General features: G+C 36.9%; 2 protein-coding genes across 9 annotated transcripts in view; both read left to right on the top strand.

Moving 5' to 3' along the window:
* LOC124354420 (trehalase-like) overlaps positions 1-5,730 on the top strand; it is an 86,350-nt gene extending 80,620 nt beyond the window's left edge. For all 8 annotated transcript variants that reach the window (XM_046804866.1, XM_046804859.1, XM_046804863.1 and 5 more), the window contains 3 exons: positions 627-826; positions 2,520-2,655; positions 5,485-5,730. In XM_046804866.1, the coding sequence (XP_046660822.1) occupies positions 627-826; positions 2,520-2,655; positions 5,485-5,504 (356 nt within the window). In that variant the 3' untranslated portion in view covers positions 5,505-5,730. The remainder of the gene's footprint in view (positions 1-626; positions 827-2,519; positions 2,656-5,484) is intronic.
* A 12,920-nt stretch (positions 5,731-18,650) lies between these two features.
* On the top strand, positions 18,651-20,234 carry LOC124354419 (protein yellow-like). Its single transcript, XM_046804857.1, has one exon. The coding sequence runs from the start codon at positions 18,678-18,680 to the stop codon at positions 19,914-19,916; it is 1,239 nt and encodes a 412-aa protein (XP_046660813.1). The 5' UTR covers positions 18,651-18,677; the 3' UTR covers positions 19,917-20,234.
* The last annotated feature ends 1,195 nt before the right edge of the window (positions 20,235-21,429 follow it).

Below are 21,429 nucleotides of genomic sequence, written 5' to 3'. Positions count from 1 at the left end.
AAGATGGTGTAAATATTTTCTCTATTTCTCAGCATGTTCAATTTTAAGACAGGTTTCTATGACATTTACTTTAACCAGTTTGTAACATCGTCTGTTTCCAGGATAATTGGGTTATCAGTATTAATGGCCAGTTATTAAAATATTGATTCTAAGGGTTTGTAAAATTTAAGTTATAACAAGACTACAAAGGACATAAAATTCAATCACTTCTTGCAATAGGTTTTGGAGTCCATGAAATTTAACATTGCAATGGGAAGTGGAAATGGAGATTTCTCACAATTACTGTCAATGAAATTGCAATTATGATTATCTCTATGATTCCTGTCGACACCATTCGTTATAGACCACTGTCTATTCTTTGATTCTGATTCTTTGCTTTTTGCAAGAACTATTTAAAAAAATACAAAGTACATTTATTGTCAAATTTTTCCACTAATAAAAGTTTACACAGAGAATGTGACAAACACAAGGTGTCTTAGGGCAAGCTTGAAAAAAAGTTAGTTATTAAAATAAAAAGAATATAACACAAACATTTTGTTTTATTATACAAATAACATATTCTATTATATCTAACATACAAATGTAGCAAACATGAATAGAGGTATCATGCAATCTTTGTTGTCCAGGTGGTATTCCTACATCACTCTATGCATCAGGAGAACAATGGGACTTCCCCAACGCTTGGCCCCCTCTGCAGTCTATCCTGATTGAAGGGCTCTTACGGCTGCAAACCCCTGCAGCTACGGAGACTGCACGACTCTACGCAGAGAGATGGCTCAGGTCCAACTACAAGGGATACATGATCTTTAACAAGATGTTTGAAAAGGTGAGAAAAGGTTTCCTTTAACTCTTTACCTGGTGGTATATAGTGGAGTTTACCGGACCCGTACTCGGATCAGTTTTTTCTGACAATTTTACCGGGGCCCGAGCCAGGTCTGTTTGAAGGGACTATGTCGACAGACGACGTGGCGGCGGGACACAACGGGCCCAGGCCAAATGTTTTTCCCAAAGCAGAGTACGGTCCTTCACACAATTGAGGCTACAAGCAATCAGGATGATGTATCTTAATAGATCCATGTCATGTAAAGGTTTAACCATTTAACTTTAATTGATGGTGTGACGTTTAAATTTAGAAATATAAATAAAAATTATGCCTTAAGTGTACACAACACCAAAAGCTTGAGGAACTGTTTAAAAAGTTTTAGGCATAATCATGAATTTATAAAGTTCAAAAGTAAATTAGCTAATCTTATCTAGCTCTAAAAAACTTTAAAAATAACTGTTCCTTTTCATAGTCAAAGTAGTATATGCAAATAAATGTACCCATCATCTGCTTCAAATTAGCTCTTGAACAGGTAGTGTCCGTTTATCACCTCAAAACAAATGTGTTATTCAAATGTAAATAAATGTTAAACCAGCATCAGCTAACCACATAACAGACCCGTACAGTGATAACTTTCAGTCTCTTTATCTAGTGGCCTGACGATAATATAACTATTATTTATGTGTCTGATTGTCGGTTTTTAATGTATTAAACAAGGAAAAATGTAATCTGAGAAAAACATATCATTACAATTTTTAACCTTTTTTATATTTTCCCATTTTGACCTCTAACAAAACTAATGTGACTGTAATTAATTTGTTTTTTAGGAACAAAATCCTCCATCGATTAAAAGAAATACCAGACTAAACAGCTATGAGCTTATAAAGTGCAAATTAACTCTTGCCTTTAGACTATGGGATTGAATGGTTTTCTCCAAATGTACTGGCACTTTTTCTAGCACTTTTAGATATAAATTCAACTGATATATAACTTATTGTTCATAATTATCATAATAAACCTTCATGGAATATCATTATATTCTTTTAATTGCATTTTTACAAGTTTTCCAAAAACTTTTTATAATCCTTCATAAGGTGTACTAGTTTTTTGGATAAATTTGTTCTACCATTTCACCATTTTTCAATTATCCAATCTTGTAAATTTCCAATAAAACGTACAAACAAATTTTGAATCAACAGTATGAACACCAGATACGTAGCAAATATGAACAATGCGAAAAACATTTTGGTCAACTGTTCACAGATGTTCGTGGAAAAACATTTTTCATCATCAGACAATGAGTAAAGTAGCCAATAGAAAGTAAAACAAACCAAAACATTAAATTATGAAAAAAATATTATCTTCTAAATGTATGTTTAGTGCCAGGTTATATAGATTATACATTACAGAATTGTTCTTAATGCCATTGATATGGTATATGCTGGTTAGAGGGTTAATAATACTAGTTTTTTTATTTAATTTTAACATAGCAATCAAATATTGTTTAAGGTATACATGTGTTTTCCTGTTGGCTGCAACTTTCAAATTTGAAGGTAAAAATATTAATGGGGGATAAAAACGCCTACCCTTGATACAGCACTAACCTTTACTTAAAATGGTCTTTACCACGGTAAATTTTATATACTTGTAGCTTGACCCAGAGCTATGAAAATATTACTAAATGTATTGTCCACAGTATGATGTGGAGCTACTGGGGCAGACTGGATCGGGAGGAGAGTACGAGGCCCAGACAGGGTTCGGCTGGAGTAACGGAGTGATCCTGCAGATCTTGGACATTTTCGGACGTGATATCACTGTGCACGAACGTGAAAGTGAGTAATAATTACATTATAATGCACCATGGTGTGGGATGATGGGGGGTTCAGTCGGTGCTGGTGTTGCATGTCTGCTGGTTGCTTTGTCTTGAGTGAACATAGTTTAGTTAAGTGTTGACACTTGTGACCTTTCAACAACTTTGAAATACTTAGAAAAAGTCTTCAAAAAATTCCCTTATAGTATAACTAACATTTTTGTAAAATAGAAGAAGGTTAAATATCTATTTAAAAATAATATTTATAAGTTTTCAAAATGAAAAAATTATGTGCTGATAATGTAAATGGCTTGTGAAAACATTCGATCGGCACAAAGTTTAAAAAATGCTTCTGCACTTTTTGCAGTAGTATACAATTGTCTAAAGTTTCTTCTTTAAATGCTATATAGGGTACAATCCTGGAGTTATACACAGTTTAAAAATATTTTTTTAATTTTCAAGGAAGTTATCTTAAAGGGAAGTGACTCTGAAATTATTATTAAAAAGACGACCCATCAAAAAACCTATTGCACAACCTTAACAGACAATATTACGAGGGTGGGGTACCAATAACACACTGTATTACAAATGTGTTTGTGGCTTTTCTATACTGGTGGAGTAACATCACTCTCAGCATCTGGGGCTTGGGCTTGATTCATGTTTTTAATCTTAACATAAATTACCATCTGTTCTAGATCATCTCATCTCGTCTCATGTTGTTCTGTCTGAGGTTGTGTAAGTATAGTATGTTCCATTGTCACTTTGAACATCTATCATTTTTGCTTTACAATGTTAGCGTTCAGCAGAATTTAATTTTGTTTGATCTAGTTCTACATTTTTGATGAAAATTAAATTGAATGTGAATTATTAGTAAAAACATATTCTGTGTTTTTAAAAATATAAAAGAAGACTTTTCCTACCCAAGGCCTCCCTGGACTACACCACTGCTGAATATAACATCCCTTGGAATTCAAACCTTCTGAGTTCCTTTAATTAACTTTCAAAATTAAGTTCGCTGTGAAATGCTCCCCTTCTCCTTTGGGTACACCATATGTTGAGGAGTATTAAAATATATGTTCACTGTTTGTTTCAATCCCAGAATAAAATGTTCACCATGCTTTCAAGTTTTCGAAGTACATAAATATTTACTTTGTGTACTTCCTTAAGAAATAATATATTTATCATTAAATTCAGTTTCAATTAACTTATAATTAATTGTGTTCATCTGCCAGTATACTTATGACTCAAACAGCCTACTAAGTTAAAAATGTACTAAGGGTACAATGTTGTGTGTTCATTCATGGTCTTCATGGTTTGTTATTTGGAATTACAAACTGATCTTGCTGTAAAATTTTATCATCCTTGTAACATATTTTTCTTGTTGTATATATGCCTTATCTTGCATAAAATACTAAGATTATTAAGATATAAAAAGAAAATACGAATATTTTTGTCCAGATAACTTCCAAAAGTACACTGTTTCAACTTTTAGTTACATTTTGTTTGCTACAAGGATTTTGTTAACCAATCATTTGGAAATCATACTATCATTATCATCATTATTATTTACACAAACTTGCCTGTTGCTTCTCAATTCCCTCTTCCAGTGGTATTTAACCTTTTTTTGTATCCCACACAATTATTTCCCCACATTTTCCACTTAACAATTTCATTTTTTACTTATTAGTAATTTGCTTTTTAGTAACTACTAATCCATAGGTTGAAAGAAGTATTAATACACAGTTTTCAAGGGTGATCTTGTTTTGAATGATCTTATTTGCATCTGCTTTCATACTAATGTCCGTAATTACATAAGAACTTTTGCTGAAAGAAATTCTCGAATACTGAATCGTTGATCATTAATTTACTAACAAATTAAACATCATTGAATTTATGATGTTAACTGAATAACATCCTTCCAATAATTTTCAATGCTGAGTTGGAACAAATAAATTTCAAACTTCTCACATGTATTGTTTTAACTGTAACCTTCCCAAAGTGTGTTGTATAAGTGTATATAAAATCTAAAAAATGTGTTTAAACAGGTCTAAAATTAGTAAAAGCAGTTTCTAGTTTCCCCTTTGAAAAGTTTTATGTTACTTTTATGCAACCAATAAAACAATTATGTTGTATAAGTTAAATGTTGCTACATAGTCTATTGACTGTTTGATAATAGGCTAGTGAAAATTGATTTCAGAGTACCTGTTTTTATCTATAATAGTATAACTATTACAACAAAGCATTTTATGTAATTATAAAATTCAGTATTTTAATTACTTCAAAATTACTGCAATAAAGTCCTGATTTTTTTGCATAAGAATTTCTCTAATGCTGGAATTCAAAAATTCACTCCTGTCTTTTAGTTCTGTGTGTGACCATATATTATATCAGTTATGTATCATAATGCCAAAAAAAGAGTTGGGAAAAAATTTAAAGAAAAACAAGTGAATATGTGAAATGTATGTATTTATTTACTTATTACCCTAGCCCCTATTAAAATCATTTTACTTTGATGTTTTCTAATATTTGTGTCCAGTTTTTTGCTGAGTTAACTCATTTTCCAACCATTATTGCTCACCTGCATTTTTTTATGTTGTGATTTTAGTCCTTTTTTAAACTTAATCTGATGAATTTTGAGCAAAATACCACCATTTAAATATGTATTCTCCCCACATTTATCAGATTCAAGAATACCATACACTAGTTTGATGGGATGTATCAATTTTTTATTATTCAACCAGCATTTATGTATTATCTTTCTATCTTATAAGCTCAAAGACAAATGCTCTGAATCTGATTCTCCAACAAAGTGTAATTACAGTTCTGCAACTTAATTTTGGACATGTTACAGGCTCTAGTTCGCCTGTCTAAAGGCATCTCTCTACTCTCCACATTCCGTCCAAGCGCAGCAGCCCGCAAGTGCCATCAGCCTCCAAGTGCCTCCTCCATAGTGCCTCGTACCAAGTGTCGGGGGTCATACATCCAGTTTAAAAAAAACGTCAAACGTTGTTAAAATAATTATTTAATTACCTTATTATTTTAAGAGCAATTGTGATATTGATGTAACAATAAACTGTGTTAGGTTATGATTCTTAAATGGTTATAGTTTATTTGAGACCTAACTCTCTCAGTGGGAAAGAGTCAGAATGTGAAATTTTTACCCTGAAAATGTATTATTAAAATTATTTTGTCAACCAAAATGATTCAGGAGCATTTATAAATAATATGTACAAATGAAATATTTTCATTAAAAAGTAAATAATCATTTTGTTGTCCATTTTATAAATGAATGGTGAATGAATGAAATTTATTTTAAAAAGTAGTAAGAGGGTGATTGAAAATAAGGATAAATCATTATTGTAGAAACTGTAAAACAAATGACTGCATTGGTATCTAGATGAGAAAACATAAGAGTTACACTAAGTTGCTCTAACATTGTGGATGTAACAAGTTATAACAATGAGCATGTCTACTGGAACCTCTTCCTACACAACAAGAGCTTGTAATGTAAATGTGTATGTTATTCTCGAAGAAGATCCTTCACTGTGGCAGTTGAAGTTTGTTTTATGTATAACTTAAAGTAGAACATGTCAAATTATATTTTATTTTAAAATACATTAAACTTAATGAATTAAAAGAAGATTTTGCTATTAAGTATAAGATAATGTATCAGATTATACTATTATCATTCAACAAAATAAAAACAATTATTTATAAAATACACTTTTAAATTTTTTGTAAAATACACGGCCTGGCCTGGTCATGTTGCATAGATACTGAGGAAGCCTTTTATAAACTGAGATACTGAGATGGTACACCCATCTCAAAAGTACTTGTACCACAAGAGTAAGAGAGTAAGTCAGAGAGGACCCTATTATACATACGGTCAGGCGGCTAAGTGCATAACAGATTGTGTGTAACCTTTTGCAGAGATAGTCCACATGGTAATCCAAAGTGAACTCTTACCCAAGAATATCCCAATAAATTATACAAAGTTGACATGATCAAGACACTGATTTTTAGTGGTTATTTGATTTAATTCTGTTGACAATCTATCTGTTTTTATTAGCTGCTCAAACTCAGCAAACTGGCATTGTGTTGAAGTGTTTGTCAATGTAAAGAATTGCAAACAAGCACTGAAGGAGATGACCTATGCCCATCTATTGGTACTGACAGTTTTGGGGTGAAAGGAATTTTAAGATGTGAAGATTCAATTATTGGCTAAGAATTTAGTGAAGCCTCGTCCATCAGTTGCTGATGACAAAATCCAATTTTTGTTTGTCTGTATGCACAATAGCTGTCAAACAAGGTTACCTAGAGGGTTGAAATTTGGTGTGTAACTCTTTACTATCTCCTGGTTTTTTTTGAGAGTCCTGATTTCAATCTATTAACCCTCCAAGCGTTACTATCACACTGTGCGATATGTTCGAACCACTTTAAAGTGCTACTATCGCACTGTGCGATATGTTCGTTTTTGTTAAATTAGCGTAAAATGGTTTATTTAATTTTTCCATAATTTTCATAGTACAACGTAGGAGAGATTTCTCTACGCACTGGCTCTATTTTGTAAGCCTTTGGAAGAATGAAAAATAACAGTCAGCTGTTTTGTCAGCTATTGCCGCACTCGCCAATCAGCTGGAGATGGTGCCCATAACCTGGTGCGACTGACTGGTGTGAAACTTTGTGTGTGCGTTATATGATCTACTTCTCAAAAACATGTAGTCGGTACTGGTGCCCTGGATATGATTGTGGTGTTCATCCTGGTTGCTACAGTGCCTTAGAACACTTCAGGAGGCCTGTAGGGGGAGGCAGAAGAAAGAGGGTTTTTTTTTTTTGCGTTGGGATATTGGGGTGGATTCACAGATCCTCACACGTCAACCTGAGCTTATTGTGTGCCCCTTTGATGTTAGAGGGGTAAAAGCCTATCTTTGTGCCCTTAATTAGGCTAAGAAGCTTTTCCCCGATACTAGCATCTGGTTCGTCGCCTGGTTGTTTATCACCGAAAAGAGCCCTTCTCCTTGCTCCCAGTCTCTCACAGTCCAGTATTATGTGTTTTGCAGTCTCTTCAGACTTATTGCAGAGTCTGCACTCCGAGTCCTCATTTCGTAAACCTAGAGTGTTTAGGTGCTTCCTGAAGTGGCCATGTCCAGTGATCAAGGCAATCACTTGCTTAACCTGATCCCTGCCCAGCCCCATCAGCCATCTGGTGAAGCCGGAGCTAGAGTCAGTAAGCAGTCTTTTGCCGAGTGCTTGTCCTTGGTGACTCTGCCACCGCAAGCGGTGTGTCTTCCTGGACGATTTGTTTATACTTTGGTAAGCAGCTGACTTGCTTATACCACAACTCGGTTCTGGACCAGTGTATGGCATGCTTGCTCCGCTTTTGGCAAGCTCGTCGGCGCATTCGTTGCCACCTATGCCTGTATGGCCCGGTACCCAACCAAGACGTACAAAGTTGCGTGATCCAAGCTTGCAGAGAGTGTCGAAGCACTCCCACACAAGCTTGGATGAAATGCTGTTGGAGTCAAGAGCTTTAAGAGCTGCCTGACTGTCTGACATTATGTAGATGTTCTTTCCTTGGTACCCTCTGGAGAGGCCTAGGTTGGCACAGGCCAGGATACCATAGATTTCGGCTTGAAATATGGAGCAGTTCCGTCCCAAACTGCCGCAAAGGGCAGTTCTAGGGGATTGACTGAACACTCCATATCCGGTTCTGCCCTTAATAAGCGAGCCATCCGTGTACCAGACAAAGCTCTTTCTTATTGTTGGGATATTATCTTGCGATTTACACTCATCTCTGGAGTAGAAGTCAACAGAGAATGGCTTATTGAATACGAACTCCGTTCTCATTATGTCTGAGACCATTTCGAGAATAGCGTTTGGGTTTACAGCTTCGGTGATGGTGCCGTGGCCCGTTCTAGACGTGCCATTCCTCCACAAGTCAGCAACCATCAGCCGATAAGCTGACTTGCGTGCTTCAGCTTTTATGTAGACATCAAGAGGCGGAAGTCCTAAAGCCACCTCGAGGGTCGCTGAAGGACTGCTCCTAAATGCTCCGGTTGCAAAGATTGTGCCAAGCCTTTGTAAGCTTTCAAGCTTGGCTTTAGCAGTTACCTGATTCACCTTTGTCCACCAGACTAATGAACCATAAGTGATTTGGGGCCTTACAACTGCTTTGTAAAGCCATAGTGCTATATGGGTTTTTATGCCCCATGATGAGATTCCTGCAAGTCTCCTGGACGTCATAAGCGCCCACTTTGCTTTGTGCAGGATATTGTTAAGATGGTCATTCCACGTAAGCTTATGGTCTAGAGTCAGTCCTAAATATTTGACTGTCTTTGACCACTCAAGCTGTGTGGATGCGAGTTTCAGCCTGGAAAGAGACTCTAGGTTCTTTTTCCTAGTGAATGGTACAACTACTGTCTTAGAGGGATTTACTTTCAGTCCCTCTCCAAGACACCAGTTGTGTACATGTTGAAGGTTGATATTCATGATATCAGCAACAACATTTGTATATTTTCCCTGTACCATAAGGACTATGTCGTCTGCATATCCTTGGACATAGATTCCATTGTTAGTAAGGTCCTCAAGTAGACCATCTACTACTAGATTCCACAGTAGAGGTGACAGGATGCCTCCTTGAGGGCATCCCCTTGTGGGTGCGATCACAAGCGATTCTTCATTGAGATCGGCCCTGATCCGTCTGGAGCACAGCATGGCCCTAAGCCACCGGCACAGAGCTGGCTCGAGGCCACGTCGCTGTGCTCCACTTACCATCGCAGTGAATTTAGCATTGTCAAAAGCTCCTTCAATGTCCATGAAGGTGCACAATGCCAATTCCTTGGCGGACAGGCTATCCTCAATCCTACTGACTAGTTGGTGCAGTGCTGATTCACAGGATTTGCCTTGCTGGTATGCATGTTGGTTGCGATGAAGGGGAGTGTCTGAGAGAACTCCCTTTCTCAAGTGCCTCTCCGCCAGTCTTTCTAATGTTTTCAGTAGAAACGAAGATAAACTGATGGGACGGAAAGATTTAGGGACAGAATAGTCCGCTCTCCCTTTTTTAGGGATAAAGACCACCCTGTTGAGACGCCAGACTTGTGGTATGTACCCATAAGCTAGGCTCGCCCTGAATAGTTCACATAGAAGAGTGAGGAGATTCTCCGGCCCTTGCTGAAGCAGGGCCGGAAAGATTCCATCCCCTCCTGCAGATTTGAAAGGGGCAAATTTAGAAATTGCCCATTTGGCTTTAGAGAGAGTGACAATCCTTCTGGCAATGGCCCAGCTACCACGATCAGCTCTTGGCCAAGAGCCCGCCTCATGGTTACCAGACGTTCCAGTATCGTCATTCTCAAAGATGCAATCAGGGAAGTGAGTCTCAAGGAGAAGTTTGAGACTGTCACCAGACCCGGAAGTGTATTGACCTCCCTGGGACCTTAAAGATCCCAAGTGACCGGTTGGACCTGAGGCTAATAAACGTTGCAGTCTAGCTGCCGCGCTTAATTCATTTACCTCCTGTGTAAACTGCCTCCAGGAACTTTGTTTTGCCTTTTTGATTGCTAAGCTGTATTCTGTTAGAGCTCTATGATAGGGCTCCCAGATACGGCTCCTTTTGCATTGATTGTGCAGCTTCCTAACATTAGCCCTTTTGCGAGCGAGGTCCGCAGTCCACCACTTGGTATTGGTTCGACTCTTCCCCCGTCGCAATGGACAATTGTCGTGGAAGCAGTTGATTATAGCATTCTGCAGGTCAGAAGCTATCTGATCTATGTCTGTGAAGCATCGCACCCTTCCACCTACCGATCCCAACTGTGACTGAAGGTCAGACTTATAGCCCAACCAGTCAGTCCTCCCGGGATTGCGATAGAGGACCTCTGCAGCTTCACCTTGCAAGTTAAAGCGGATATACCTGTGATCTGATAATGAGGCCCCTTCGCTTACGTGCCAATTATCAACCACTCCAAGTATACCTTGTGTGCAGATTGTTATATCAATAACTTCCTGTCTAATTCGTGTTACGAACGTAGGGCGGTTACCATTATTACATACAAATAGATCCCTACTAGAAGAAATTGTAGAAGTGCCTCACCTCTGGGGTTAGTGTTGGTGCTGCCCCATCCAGCAGAGTGATGGGCATTGGCGTCACAACCTAAAAGTAGTTGTTGATGTCTGGCTTGTGCTTCTTCCACCAGGAGCTCTAGGTCTCTTGATGGAGGGAGTTCCCTGGCATCATATGGCAAGTATACGGAGCCTACAATTGTGCTCTGTACTATGCCTCCATTCTTCCAGGTCAGTGTGCCCACAGTGAGATCTCTGGAGCAGAATTCGTTGAGGGTTAGAAAATCTAAGCCTCTCTTCAACAGGATGCAGGTCCTGACATTCCTTAGAGAGGTACAGTAGATTAACTTACCTTTGGTTTCATTTAGGCCCGCCACTCTCCCTTGGTGAAGCCATGGTTCTTGAATTAGTGCCAGATCAAATCCCTCCTGGAGGAAGAACTGGCAGAAGGCTGCCGAAGCAGCCTTACTGTGCTATAGGTTGATTTGTAGGACTCGTGGCATTGTCCTTGCCTGTCGAGGAGACAATTGAGACCTGCCAGAGTCCTAGGTTGGCTCTACAGTTGGAAGCCTTCACAGCCTTGTAGCAGACCTCGTCCAGGAAACAGACGAATCCGTAACCTTTCGGATCTGGCTTGGATGGAAGGATTTTCCACTCGTTTACGTTTAGGTTGGGATTCTGCTTTTCAAACATTTCAAGTACCTTTTCAGGTGTCTTCTTCAGAAGCTTCGGGTGAGCTCTGAAAAACACCCTAGTGGACCTCAAGATGTCCTTACGCAGACCCACTCTCAGAGAGATGTCGTCTCCCAGAGGTTTTATTCTTTGAATTACTTCTTCCAGCCAACGTTTGGTGTGCTCGTTAATGCAGGAAGCAATTAAAACACCTTCCTCTAGGTAGGTGCCCGCAAAAGATGGAACGGAACCATCCTCCAGGGGTTGGATTTCCTCCATAATTGCATCCTCGATGGCTTCTCCTTGCTCTTCACTATGCTTCGCATCAGGGTAGCCATCGAGGGCTATGGCCATTTTGATCGCTGCGACCTCTCTGTAGGTAGCCTTGGATGTGCTACCAGAGGCCTCGGGATCGTGGGCTTCCGGCTTTTGGGTTTCCCTCCTAGCCTTCTTTGCGGGCCCCTCAGCGGAGGGTGGGGTGGCCAAGGTGCCTCTGGGGCGTTTGGCCGACCCCTCCCCCGCCTTGGTACCCGCAGTTGGGCCCGGAGTTGAGACCGCCTGCCGTTCTTTGTTCTTTTTCTTCTTTTTCTCCCTCCTCCACTTGGAAGGGTCAAAAGCTTCACCCTTTTCAAGAAGTTTAGCCTTGAGTGCTTCTCTCCTTTGAGCTGTGGTGAGATGAGGCCTCTTCATTCTAAGGTTGCCAAGTTGCTCTGTGGCGTCATCCAGCGTACCTGTAGACATGGGAGTGCCTGGGCTGTTGAGGAGCTGATCTTCCATGTCTTGAAAGGCTTTTGCTTCCTCAGCGCTTGTACTACCATCCTCAGATAAAGCCTTGCCATGTATGGGAGCTTCAGTTTGCATTGGAACCTCCTGTGTTCCTGAGGCACTTTGTTGAGGAGAAGGTAGGGATGTTGGCATAACAACCTCTTGAGTTGTATTACCAGGTGATAGTGTATGCGAGGTAGCTTCAGGAGCTACCTCAGCAGGAAGAGGTAGGTTAGAAACAGCTTCAGGAACCGTTTCAAGGGTTGGTTGGTTTTGGTTTTTGTTATTTTTCTTCATGTTGTTCCCACGAGTAGCTAGGGAATGGAAGGTCGACCCAGACAGAGCCCCGCATGCCTGGGTAAGCTGCTTTAAACTGGAGGGTCGCCGGTATCCAGAGTCCGCATAGTCCGACTGGTTTGCCACCAGCCATTCAGCCCTGGCCTATGCTGTTCCACCGTGGCTTGGCCCCTAGTGGGAGAAATGAAAGGAAAACTAAATCGAAGGGTTGAGGAAGTTTACCTCGGATAGAAGAGAGTGAAGAAGAAAGATAGGCTGACACATAGAAAAGTGTACCAGCCATAGACCTCCAGAACAAGAAGAGAAGGGATCTGGAGCATTAGCTAGGGTACCTCGGGGTCGCCACTACCCGTACAGCCTCGAAAGTAAGACCGCCCCTGAGGGGAAAAAGAAAGAGGGTAGTGCAGCGATCAGAATCTAACTGTTTCTTCAGTCAAATGTAAATATATATATATATAAAACAAAAAGAAAAAAATTATCTACTACTCATCAAGACTTTTTTTAGAGAAAAGTGGTAAGTGTTTTGAATTATCTTTATTTCCTAAAGCATGTTTTTCTGAAAAGAATGTTATATAACACATGATCTTTGAATGTCTATTTGTATCTGAAAAGGGGCTTTTAAGAAACCATGTACTTTTGCTTCAAAACAGCCCAGCACTTTAAAGTGATTAAATTACCACTTGGAGGGTTAAACAAGTGGAACTGGTTACATTGGTCTTAGGGGTAACCATGTTCGCACGGAGAAAGGCTCAGAATAAACAAATCAGAACACCCTGCATCAAATAGTCAAATGGTGGCTACATTATGAGCCCAACACTCTCTAGTTTTACATGTACAACAAATTATTGATCTGTCTCAATATACCAGTACAACTGGTGGTCAGCAGTGATATGGCAACACTGCCCCAAATATCATCTGGCTAATAATTAAATATTTGGTCAAGTTTGATGTGGGAATGTAGAAAAAGCCTCTTTATGTGATTAACAAAAAAACAGTATTTGTATTTATCAATTTATTTTCTGCTCTTTCAATGTCAATTTTATCAACAACTGTATCAAACTAACTAATCCTAACCTTTGTTAACAATTCAATAAAAGTAAAAAAATATAAACACAAATTTCTGAATTTGCAATTTAATTACACCTATATTTTAATAATTGGATATAGTCTTTTAAACTTCAAGTTCAGTTTTCCTAAAGGGGATCAGGAGATGGGTATATCTTCCAATGACCGCAGGTGTATTTGCTGATATGGCATTTAGAAAGGATATGCCCATGACTTAATAAGAAATAACATGCAAAGCCTTGAGTAACAACTATTTTAAAACTTAGCCTATGAATCCAAAACATGATAAATCACAATATGTTTTAACTCATTATTTGGTGTAAAATAAATCAGTAAATTTCTATACCCGTAGCCAGTGCAACGGTCTAAAAGTATACTATAACTATTTGTAGGTTCGAATTTAAGTTGTAAGAACGATGACTATGTCGTAAAATAATTCATTTTATTGTTTGAGCTCGGAAATTTACGTTTACAATGTTGAGGTAATAGGTAAACTGTATTCAAAATAACAGTGGAAATGTTAGGTACTTGAAATATATCAATCAGAAAACGAATCATACATTAATTTCTTTTTAATGTAGGAAACCATTCAGTTTGCTTAAGAACAAAATTATATGGTTAATATAAGAAACCCAGTGTTTTTTAATTTAAAACTTTATATTATAATATTCAGAATTCAATCAGAATATAGTAATAATAATTGAAAACTAGAATATTTCAGCAAGAATATAATCGGTCAGGTAATAATAAATTATCTATGCTACTGTATTACGTACATATCTAATGGTGACTAGCCTGTCTGTGTGTTTGTGTTTATATGTATGTTTGTGTTCGTGCATGTGTTTCTCAATCACGTAAAAACTACTTGACCAATCATACTGAAATTTTATATGCTCATTCGTTTAGTCTTCAGTTATGATATAGGCTTATTTTATTTTGAAAATCCCTTCGGACTACACCCCACTTGGTCTCTAAAGTTGTGAAAACATCCCTCTTGGTTTCTAAAGTTGCATTGCAGTAAACAAATATTTTGAAAGAGTATGTTAAATATAATCAACCGTTCTGTGTAAACATTGTTTTATGACAGCACAACCATCTAATTAATATAACCACAGTTTTCAATTTGTTTACATTAACTTCAAAGTGCATAGTAAGCTTGATAGTAACAACATTTCTTATTTCAACATTTTCTATAACCGCTATTGGCCGCAGATTAAAATAATATTCAGATAAGAAACTGAAATATTGTAGTAAAATATACTTTTAACTGTACATTTTAGCAAATATTAGGTATGCAGTGATTGATTAGTACTGTAATGCGTCTATATAAAAGACAAAGTTACTATTCACTCTTACTACAAATTTAAATCCCATCTTAGTTGTCTTTTAACAAAAGTAGGTTTCTGACCTATGTATGTAAACAGAAGTAAGGCAGACCACCACCCACGATTTATAGCCAGCAGCTGAACTGAGAAACCCATCTTCTTCGCCTTAAAGAAAATCCCCATATTTTGATCCCAAAGAATTCAGGAAAATTATTTTTAACACTTAAAAGTACCCCAAAACGTCACTTTGGGAACAGGGTGGTAAGGGGTCATTTTTGAAAGATGTTCAAATATAAGGTAGATCGAGCCATACCTCATTTAAAGGTATAGAATTTACCATTTTTAAGTGATAAATTCACTGATCATTTTGAAAAAGTTTAAATTTATTTTTCTCTTCTATACAGGATGGATGCTTCGTTGTACCATAAAACCTTGCTAAAAATATTCATATTCATGAGGCTACAAAAAAGTTTATTCTTAGAAGGTCATTCATCTCCATGCAGTTCTTGATGCAATGAAATCCGGTATGGGTCCATTTTATTGTCCTTAAGGATCCTGAGTACTGATCATTGGCTAATTCCTGCATCGGTAGCCACTCCTGTAGATGAGATGTTGATTGAGCTGAACCGCAGCCTAAAACGTCTAGTGCCTAATCATCCCTTACAGGTCTAGTAAGCTGTTTCTCTTTGTTGTGATCCGGTTTTACATTTTCAGTTTCATGAATATGACTAGCAAGTCTTTTACAAATATGTTTACGGTCCGGGTAACGTTGAGCGTACAGAGCAGCAGCAGCTGTGTACTTCTGTAAAAATTCACCTAACAAAGAATGCTTTCATCGAGAAATGGCATATTTGAATGACAAAACACATCTTCATGAACAACACAAAACTGACTGACTAACCAAAATATATAAAATCTGATAAGACATGATTAACATCTCTTATCATTTCTCCCAAACTTTGTCAAAAAGGTTAAAAAAACCTGGACATTTTAACTTTGACATTTTTGACCACCCTGTGTACAAGAAGCGAAATAAATTTAAACTTTCCCAAATTATCAGTGTGAATAAACCTTTAAAATGAATTACGGCTCAATCTTCTCATGAAAATATAAAAAACGACCTCTCCCCCCATATATATATATATATATATATATATATATATATATATATATATATATATGGCACCTTTGCTGTGTTAAAAATTATTTTCCCGAATTCTTTGGGGTCGAAATTGGGAATTTTGGTTAAAACGAAGAAGGTAGGTTTCTCGGTTCAACCACTATATGTCGAGGACAGGACGGGTGGTCTGTCTCACTCTATATAATATAGCCTATTTTCTTGATCGGGGAAACAAGACAAAATCAACAATGATACAAAAATACTAGGACCTGAGTAAATTACAACGGCCATAAATATACACTTTTAGACATATTTTCTTGGATCAAGGCAAATTCAACATCGATATTGGAAGTATAATTCACTCGAACGAGAAATGCTCAAACATGTGCAAAGCCTCCGAAATTGCGTGCGAAGCCGCGGGTAACCGCTGGTAATAGATATAAATAAGTAAAGTATCAATGAGACCAAATCTGTTCTTTCCTTTTGATTTGATTATTTAAGATAGACTTTGTTGGCTAAGTCTATTAAAATTAGACCACTTGGAAATTTAGATTTTATTGATGAGCTTGTTCCATGGTTCTTCGGTTATTTATATTGCGATATTTTTGTGACTGGATTTAAATTGTGCCAGTACATTTTGCTCTGCCTTTTTTATGTCTATATGAATACCCTTGTCCAGTCATTCGTATTTTTAGAGAATTAAGTGTGGAGCAAATACCATACAGAATATCTGAAAATCCACCCAGTGAATCTAAAAACATTAGTTACCAAATCAAATGCAATGTATGTTTTAAAGATTACATTGGCTTATATTTTTCCGCTCATCCTGTTATGCCACCTATCGGCAGTCTACCAATAACTGTAGCTGATGCCGCAATTTTGGTACGCCTACAATTTATATAACCACAATTAACAATACTACATGCGTTCTTATAATCGACTGCACATTGCAGGTTATATTAATACACTGTTCCAGCAAAACTATTTCAAAATCAACTACTACACCACACAACACTAGTTTATTATTTTATTTGCCTCATAAATTTATTCGTTATGAACTTAAATTATTGCTTTTAGTAGGTTGATATGTCATTTAGATATAAATTTGTATAATAATAATGTAATATTCATTATTTATTAAGTAGCCTACTGGTAGTATATAATTTAAAATTAGACACAGTTTGGCGCTTCTTATTACAATATTACGTGGACTGCCAAGTGTTCTAAAAGAATAATTTGATCTCTCAGATAAAGCAACAGGGGTCACTTTCAGTGAGAAAACTGTCCATAATTTTACACCCCGCCTTTACCTTCTAACGACTAGACGACTTGGCTCAAAACTGCGGTCTCCTGAAGTAAGAAGTGAACTCCCAACTTGTTCTGTTAACAGCTGAAAATGAACACGTAGATCTCTATCAACTTTAAGGGTAAATAAGCGATTTTATGGAAACTTGAAGACCGTTAAGACGAGGACATCAACAATTTGACAGTGAACCAGAGAAACATACAACAAAGAACTCGCGCCTGAGGCAGAGGGTTGTTAATCTTTAGAACTGGACAAACTCTTGACGGACATCCAAGAAATCATTTACCGTAACTACCAAACTGTAGAAGTCATCGAGATGTCAACACTCTTCTGCTTCTCTTTAAAAGCATTCCCGGGCTTTTCCTTCGTCCTTGTGATATTCCATACCACTAAACTTTGCTGTAATCTTTACCTCTTCTCACTCAATCCTGATTATGCCTATGAAGGTATCTAAATCAACACAATTTTTATGTGAATTGATATATTTTCAATATTGTACGAGCAGTTCGATTTCTTCACTAAGAAATATAAATTGCATGATGTAGCTGCTTAGATTTAAAATCAGCAATAGATATGAAGTAATATGCAAAGTATAGCCTATCCTCTAAAACCAATATTTTATAACAGTAAACCAAACAATTTAGCTTTATTAGACACAGTTTATAATATTAATGCCTTATAAGCCGGGTTTTAGGGGGTATAAATGTTAAGAGCTAGCTGTACTAGCGTCCGTTTTAATTATAGATTTCCATAAGAACAATGTTAAACTTTTCTGTGGATTTTTCGATATATGTTTTCAGAAAACACCTTATAATCTTTTGTACTTTACTATTTGATACTCAAAAAACGTTTAAATTATATTTAGACGCATGTAATATTATTATTTAGAATATTAATAGAATATTTTATTTGATTTATTTATCGTTTGGGATAAAATCAAGATACAATAATAGAATTTCAGTTTTTTGTATTTTTTGCTTCAGAATATTTTTAGATGGAATCTATTAAATCCCTTAAATAATACAAAAGGTGGCAAACACATTTGCGTAAATAAAACAAACTTCAGGCCGAATCCTTAACAAATTTAAACTCGGTTTGCCATTTTGTATCACTTGTACAGTTTAATAATATTTACTTTGACATGTTTTGATATTTCGCTTTATTTAGACTCAATTGAATCTTGTAACATTTTGTATTAGGTATTTATGGGTTATAGATATTCTTAGCTGAATAAATATTAAGTTTGCGTTAGTTTGTGCTATTTACTTAGAATATAGATAAAACAAATTGAAATGCCATTATGAAGGTTGAAATTGTTTGTTTATGGCAGCGATTTGTAAACACTAGATGTGAGGGAATTTCACCACGAGCGGGAATATGGTTGGTGGGCCTGGAGCAAGGCATTGTTGCGGCCAGCCGGCAGTCAAGCGGCGGCTACCATGAGGTCGTGTGGTGTACTGGTGTTGCTGGTGGTTGCCTCGTGTGGCGCGGCAGTCGAGGAGTTCCGAGTGGTCTACGAATGGTTCAAGTTGGACTTTGAGTGGCAAAACTCCCAAGCGAAATTTGAGGCATATGCTAGGAGGATGTACAATCCGAAGAATAATATAATCCAGAATATTAAGATTTGGGAGGAAACCGCTTTCTTAACTCTTCCGAGGTCTAAATCCGGCGTACCTGCTACTCTAGTGACAGTGTCTTCTGTACCGATGAGCAACAGCGCTTCTCCAAGACTCCAGCCTTTCCCATCGTGGTCTTTCCAAGAGGTGGGTGACTGCAATTCCCTCCAGAACGTCCAAGCTATAGAGATAGACCCTGATGGATTTCTGTGGGTCGCTGACTCAGGTACCATCGAGGAACTTCGTGAGTTCGGCGAGCCAGACAACAAATGTCCTCCTAAGTTGGTGATCTTTGACATCAAGAAACGTGAACTGGTGTCTGAGTTCGAGTTCTCCCGTGAACTCCTCCGTCCAGCTTCTATCCTGACCGACATTGTCATCGACCCCAGAGGAAACAAGACTGCGTACATAAGTGCCGTCAACGATTTCGATGCTTCGATCATCGTTTATAAGAACGAGACGAAATCTGCGATTAAAGTCGAGGGCCTTCCGAGAGTAAAACCGACTTCTGTCATCGTGAACGGAACTGAAGTGCCATTGAAGTTGAACAAACTCTCTTTAGCCCTATCAGTCTGGCAGGAAACTCTCTACTTCAATCCTTCATGGGAAGAGATGTTATACTCCGTCAAAGTTCAAGATCTCCAAAGCGACGTATCTTCCTTCATTAAACCCATCGGAAGCCTCCAGGGGTTATCCTACGCGCTCATCCTGGATTCCAAACAGAACCTCTACTACACGATCCTGGAGAAGGACTCCCTGGGAAAATGGAATACCTCCAGGAGGTTCGAGGACTTCAGCAGGATCATCACGGAAGACAACTCATTCCTCCAGTTTCCCAGCAGCTTCGCCTTCGACGCTTCCGAAAACCTTTGGGTCCTCTCGAACCGCTTCCAGACGTACCTCAATGGAGATGTGAATCTAGAGGTTCCCAACTTCCGGTTGATCAGAGCCTACACAAGAAGTAACTCATATATGTACGCCCCTCAGCCGGCCAGCTCAGCGAAGTCTATAGCGTCAACCGCCTGTTTTGTTATCTTACTAGTTTTAGTTGCCTTGAGGTAAGAGTTCGAGTAAGCGGTTTTTAACTTTGATCATCATAACAACTATCTTAGATACTTTAAATTTGGTTTAAAATAGTGTTATAAATACACAAAATAACTATTATAAATCAATTTAAATTTTATTTTAAAACTTCTTCATTAATCATAAATGATTACTACACTGATTTTTAAATAGCATTAATTATTTTAAATTGTAATAACTTATAATTGTTTAATAGTACATGTAAATAGTAGTATTACTGTTCACTGTGTTGTATATTGTTGTAAAGTAACAGTTTTTGTACAGTATTAACAATAAATGTTTATTATTTGTTACCGTTACAGTATTTTTATTGGTGATACCATAAAGTCGTATAAATAGTTCACTATCACTTGGAGAGTTAAGAAACTAGTAATCAACTTAATTGATAGTTTTCTTTGTTCAATAGATGAAAACAGATGACTAATGTAAGTTAAATAATTCTGGAACTCTGAGATTTAAAAAATTATACAGTACAATAATATGTATTCAATATAATTTGTACAATAATGATATATTCCATCGGCGGAAACCTCTTTGAACACAATGAAAAAGATTAACTATGAACTAAAATCAAAACAGAAGAAATAAATAATAGCAAATAAATAATATAACTAATAGTGTATTTTTATTGTGACTTACCGTTTACATTTGCTTAAAACATGTATTAAGAATGAGATTAATTTTATGATATTATAATTTTAAATTAATCATCCACCCTTAACTTTATAAATATTGATTAATAGAAATATTGTCTAATTTGATATTACATAACTTCTATTATTAAACAAATATAATTAAAAGTCAAAATTTTTTTAAGAAGGTTTACAGCCTCCAAAACTATAGCATTATTTCTAAGGACCGATCAATTTCTAGACATATGATACCGGGTCTAATACTATCTATTATTAAAATAACAAGATATCAAAGTTTCTTGTAAAACCTGGAATTTTATTTTAAAAAAGTATTGAAACTATTTCAAATTTAAAATTCAACTTAGAATGACTGGATTTTGTAAGAAGTTTTAATTCATATATAAAAATTGTCATTACTTGAATTAAACCACAGAGTCCATTTTTACTCACGGTCGATTATGGTTGTATTTTCTGGAAAGGCAAAGGTTGCACTTACACGTGTAGTGAATGGTACATTGTAAACTCGACAAGGACCAGAACTAGCGGGTCAAGGTCCAGTTTTAAAACAATTTAGCTGATAATTTTCATAATATTACACATGTGTTAATCTTCAAAGCATGACTGGGAACCGCCAGTTCTATTTCATTTTACTATATAAATATAATAGTACTGAATCTAGAATAGATGTGTTGTGGTATTTGCTGTGTTTTTCAACACAACCAGTTAATATAGCTCTTCAATTTATACATGAAAAATTGTTTCCTACACATACTTATTTGTTTTATAAATTAGAACAGTTTCTATGTAATTATATAAAAAAATAATTAAAAGTGAGATCTGAACCTTAAAGCCCAGAAAGA

This window comes from Homalodisca vitripennis, chromosome 2, assembly GCF_021130785.1.
Source record: "Homalodisca vitripennis isolate AUS2020 chromosome 2, UT_GWSS_2.1, whole genome shotgun sequence".
Lineage (NCBI taxonomy): Eukaryota > Metazoa > Arthropoda > Insecta > Hemiptera > Cicadellidae > Homalodisca > Homalodisca vitripennis.
This window is presented reverse-complemented; position numbering and strand designations above follow the sequence as displayed.

Coding starts and splice junctions, on each gene's coding strand:
- LOC124354419 (XM_046804857.1), top strand. CDS start 18,678: ATGAGGTCGTGTGGTGTACTGGTGTTGCTGGTGGTTGCCTCGTGTGGC.